This window comes from Neomonachus schauinslandi, unplaced genomic scaffold (genome assembly GCF_002201575.2).
Source record: "Neomonachus schauinslandi unplaced genomic scaffold, ASM220157v2 HiC_scaffold_2623, whole genome shotgun sequence".
NCBI classification, from domain to species: Eukaryota; Metazoa; Chordata; class Mammalia; order Carnivora; family Phocidae; genus Neomonachus; species Neomonachus schauinslandi.
In genome coordinates, this window is record NW_025411312.1 from 1 (window position 1) to 4911 (window position 4911).

At 56.1% G+C, this 4911-nt stretch overlaps 1 protein-coding gene across 1 annotated transcript; it reads left to right on the top strand.

Moving 5' to 3' along the window:
- The first annotated feature begins 659 nt into the window (after nucleotides 1-659).
- LOC110580157 (metallothionein-1) lies at nucleotides 660-2281 on the top strand. The gene is made up of 3 exons (XM_021689827.2): nucleotides 660-771; nucleotides 1314-1379; nucleotides 2049-2281. The coding sequence occupies exons 1-3, from the start codon at nucleotides 744-746 to the stop codon at nucleotides 2138-2140; spliced, it is 186 nt and encodes a 61-aa protein (XP_021545502.1). The 5' UTR covers nucleotides 660-743; the 3' UTR covers nucleotides 2141-2281.
- Nucleotides 2282-4911: the final 2630 nt, after the last annotated feature.

Genomic DNA, 4911 nt, shown 5'->3' on the forward strand with positions numbered 1-4911 from the left:
GGGGAGCACTAGTTTTAATGCAAAGAAGGCCCGCACAATCGCGCGCATATAACCGTTCGGGCATGCAGAATGTTAAGACGCAGAGGTCTGTGTCCGCCACACGGTGTACATCATAAAAGGGCCTGAAAGCCCAGCCCCTATGTGGGGACACGGAGAAGACAGGCCAAAGGAGGCAAAGGGCACATCCACCGCCCGTGCTCTGCACACTACTCTCTCAGGTCTCTCTGCACACCCACCCTCCTCCACCCGGCCCCCCTCCCCAGGCCCAGGTCGTGAGGGAGAGGCCGGGGCTGCACACGGGCTCCAGGAAAGGGCGACCCCGGGGACACGTGCACGGGGCCCGGGGTGGGGCAGGCGGCGAGGACGCAGGCACTGGGTTCTCGGAACACCCGGGAACAGGGGCGGCTGCCGACCTCGGGGAGCCGACAGGGGGCGGGCAGGGAGGCTGGGACTCGGCGTGTCGCCCGGCGCGCAGCGCCTCGGCGCGGTGCGCAGCCGGCGCAGTCGCCCTCGGGGACTCGTGCGCCCGGCCCGGCCAGGTGCACACAGCTCGGCCAAGGCCGCCGCGCGCCGCGCGCTCTCGGCGGGGCGGGTGCAAGGGCGGGGGCGGGGCCTTTGCGCCCGGGCCGCCCGCTCCGCCTATAAAGTGAGTCCGCGGCGCTGGGGCTCCACCACGCCTCCAACCCGCAGCGGTGTCTCTCCGTGTCGCCTGCTTTGGACCTCCGTCCTCGACGCGACTCGAAATGGACCCCAACTGCTCTTGCTCCACCGGTAAGGAACCCCCTGCTCTGAGCCTTAGGGGGCACGCTTCCCAGGCCCGGAGCGCGTGTCCTCGGGGTTAGAGGGGCGGGGGTTTGGAGCTGGAGCTGGAGGAGACTCCCGGAGTCAGCACGTGCTGTGCGTTGTCCCTGGCCAAGCTCCGGAGAGCATTTCAGTGCCTCGAGTTTAGAGTTGAGGGTACTGCGGTCACGTCGAGGTCCCCTGTTGGTCGGGGGCTGCTGGCCTGGGACTTGATGGCAGGTGGGGACATTGTATCCTCGGGGTTCAAGAGCTAGGGCCCTGGCCCCCAACCCGGCCTGCTTGGGCTGAGCCTGGAGCCTGGGACCCTCCTTGTGCAGTCAAATCTGGAAGGGATCTACCTTTCCTAGCATCAGAAGAAAGTGGCGCTTCCCTTAATGACCTGCCCTGGGTGAGAAAAGGGCTCCCAGGGCTGGGCAGTGACAGGAGGCTGGAGATTGGGGCAGCTTGTTGGCCGACTGCTGTGGCTCCCACATCACTCTCCTGCTCCCTGCTCCTCCTCCTCTCCCTTGCAGGTGGCTCCTGCACGTGCGCCGGCTCCTGCAAATGCAAGGAGTGCAAATGCACCTCCTGCAAGAAGAGTGAGTGTGGTGGGGTGTTCCGTGGGGATCTGGGGACCGGGCTGGGTGGGCGGGGGCGGGGGGGGGGGCAAAGCTCGGCAGGCGGGAGCAGGCCAGTGTCCCAGCCTCTCTGCATCCCCTACCCTGAGCCCCTGCCTCAGAATTGGAGCTGAAAGAGCATGTAGGTGATCTGAGTTCCAGCCTCATCCTAGAATAGGAAGACTGAGGCCCAGATCTAGGTCTCCTGCCTCCTGATGCAGCCTTCTGAACCCTCCAGTGTCCTGAACACCTGATGTACATGAGCTTGGTGACCGTGTGTGGTTTCTCTGACCTGCTGTAGCCCTTTCCTGTGGGGACAGCCCAGAGCTTCCGTGCCCCCCACCCCGGGAGCTGCTAGGCAGGGGGCACCCCCTCTCTGATCTTGAGGACTTTCTCTCAAGATGTATGGTTCTGGGGGGCCTACATTGTCCCTGGTCGCCCTGTCACTGGGTCGCCAGGCATTCTGCCCTGTGCTGGAATCAGATGGGGGCAGGGCAGCCTTCTCCCAGTGGGTAGGACTCAGTTGTCTAGAGACAGCCTGCCATCAAGCCAGGGTCCGCCGAGGCTGGGGGCAAGGCCTGGGCTGGCCTGCTCTTAGGAAGGGGGGTCCCTGGCCATGTCTGCTCTGACCCTGTGGCCTTCCTGCCCCAGGCTGCTGCTCCTGCTGTCCCGCGGGCTGTGCCAAGTGCGCCCAGGGCTGCATCTGCAAAGGCGCATCGGACAAGTGCAGCTGCTGTGCCTGATGTGGGGGAGCCTGCGCCCGATGTAAATACAGCCACGTGTACACACCTGCAGTTTTAAAACATTTTTCGTACTACCTGACCCATTTGCTACATTCCTGTTTCTATGAAGTACATGAGTTATAATAAAAATCGTTGAATTTATGCTGGCTGTTTTCCTTTGCGTGCTTTAGAAATAAGGACTCCAAACCCATCGTGGCTGGGGTGGGCGTTGGACCTGGTACAGAGACCTGGGTTCTGGACTCAAGGATTGGCCCCTAATAAACTGCCTTATGCAAGTCAGGTGACCTCTCCGTCAGTTTTTTTTTTTTTTTTTAAAGATTTTATTTATTTATTCATGAGAGACAGAGAGAGAGAGAGGGGGGCAGAGGGAGAAGCAGGCTCCCAAGGAGCAGGAAGCCCGATGCGGGACTCGATCCCAGGACCCTGAGATCATGACCTGAGCCGAAGGCAGACGCTTAACCATCTGAGCCACCCAGGCGCCCCTCCGTCAGTTTTCTTGGCTGAAGATGAATGTATCAGGATGACATAAGGGTATGGGGCCGACACAGTTGCCCTCTCTTCTCCTTGGAAGTGTTGATCTAGAACTTCTCAACTTCTATTTTACTCTCAGGATTCCCTGCCAAACTTAGGTCCTCAGCAATGTTAGGCTTCAGAAATACTCAAGACGAGAGGCACCTGGCCGGCTCAGTCGGAGTGTGCAACTCTTGATCTCCAGGTTCTAAGTTCAAGCCCCACGCTGGGTGTGTAGAGATTACTTAAAATCTTAAAAAGTACTCGGGATGAAATCCAATTCCACACTTTTAAGACTTCTATACAGGGCTTGCTTCTAAAACACTTGAGGGACCAATTTTTATTCTCTAACACAGACTTAAACTTTAGCGAAATAAATTGCTAAGAAAAAATTTAACAGGTATAATATGCAAAACCCAGTTTTTTTTTGAGAGGGAACACAAGCAGGGTGAGTGGGAGAGGGAGAAGCAAGCTTCTCGCCGAGCAGGGAGCCCGATGCGGGGCTCAATCCCAGGACCCTGGGATCATGACCCAAGCCGAAGGCAGACACCCAATGACTGAGCCACCCAGGTGCTCCAAACCCCAGGTTTGATTCAACAAATTTCAATAAGTATATGAGGAACAAAATAACAAATTTAAAAATTGCAAAGTACGCATTTATTCATTGAGGGTGTGCGTTGAGCACTAGAAACAATTCACAAGGTGTGTGGACCACCTTGAGTAGCACTGTCCTCAACATCCCCACGGGGGATCCATCGGGTTTGGCTGGTGCTCAGCCATTTCCCAGCAAGAAGGAGGGTACCTGAGAACTGGTTCCAGCTGAAATACTTCACGGCTGCCTGTGCACGGTGATGGCCGATTCTGCGCTTTGGAGGGCATGGTGGTGTTTTTTAGGCAGGAGTGAGGCCCTGAGTGACTTGTAATTAATGCCAACGGTTAGTCCCCCTGGCTATTTGTGGAGGGAGATGCTACTTGATGTTTGATCAAAGGGAAAAGGGAGTCATGTGGTCCGGAGTCAGGACCTGGCTTGCCGGCAGGTGCCTGGTGTAAAAAGGGGATTTCAGAAGGCAGTGTGTGTCCAGGGCGTGGGCTTTGGTGTGTTCACAGCCGACTTTTCTACTTCCTGGCCATCTGACCTAGGCAAGTTGTTGGTACTTGCCGAGCCTCCATTTCTTCATGTATAAAAAGGAGATTACTTTGCAATGTGGGAAATTAAATGAGATAGTGGCCTGGCTTCTAACTAGGGCTTAATAAACAGTGGCCATTACGGTAACTACTCTATTCACACTGAGATTTGAGGAGAGAGACTACTAGTTCCCAACAAGCTCCAGGGAAAGGCCCGTTGGCTTGGAAGCATTAGTCTGGGTTGGAGGCGAGAGCTGGGATTGGAAGTTTGCTGACCTGGGACAAGGGGGAGTGTGGATGACCAGCAATAAGCCCCTCAGGACAGGAGGCTGCCACAGCATTTGGATAGACACAAGAGTCTTTCCCATCCTTTAAGTCATTTGATCTGTACAGGAACCATGAGAGAGTGAACATGCAGGGGCTGAAGTGATTGTGCCAATTTCCAGAGAGGTTAAGCAAAGTCAAATAGCTCCTTGCACTGTGTGTACTTTGGGAAACTGGCTCATAACTAATGTCCCCCCTTTAGGATTGCTGTTGGGGTTCAAAGAACCGAGTGATAAGCGACACTCAGAACAGACTACAGGCTATGTAGTTCTCAGGAATACTGAAAGGGACAGAACCACTTGTCTTGCTTTGTTATTTGATGCCAGGTTGGCCTATCACCTAAAAAGATCGGGGGGGGGGGGGGGGGGGGGGCCCCCCCCCCTTGGGAACCCCCCCCCTGAGTGGGGTGATTGGGCAGGGCTGAGGAGAGTCCCTAGAAAGTTTAGGCAAAGGAGCACCAGGACAAACGTGCCCACACATCCCTTCTGCCTTGGTGGGGAGAAGGAAAGGAAGGGAACCCCAAGCCTGAGCTCACCGCGTTGTTGTCTGAGCTGCAGCGGAGTGCCCAAAAGAGGGACCTAGGCAGGCAATGCCTGGCGGGGAGCGGAGGAGGACGAAGAGGAGGTCACTAAATGCTATGTAATTCTTGGAATATTGAAAGGGAAATAACCACTTTCTTATTTTGTTATGTAAAGCCAGGTCTCCCTGTCCCCTAAAAGGGTTCCTCCTTTCTGGGTATCTTACCCTTTGGGAACCTCCTGGAGTGGGGAGCACTAGTTTTAATGCAAAGAAGGCCCGCACAATCGCGCGCA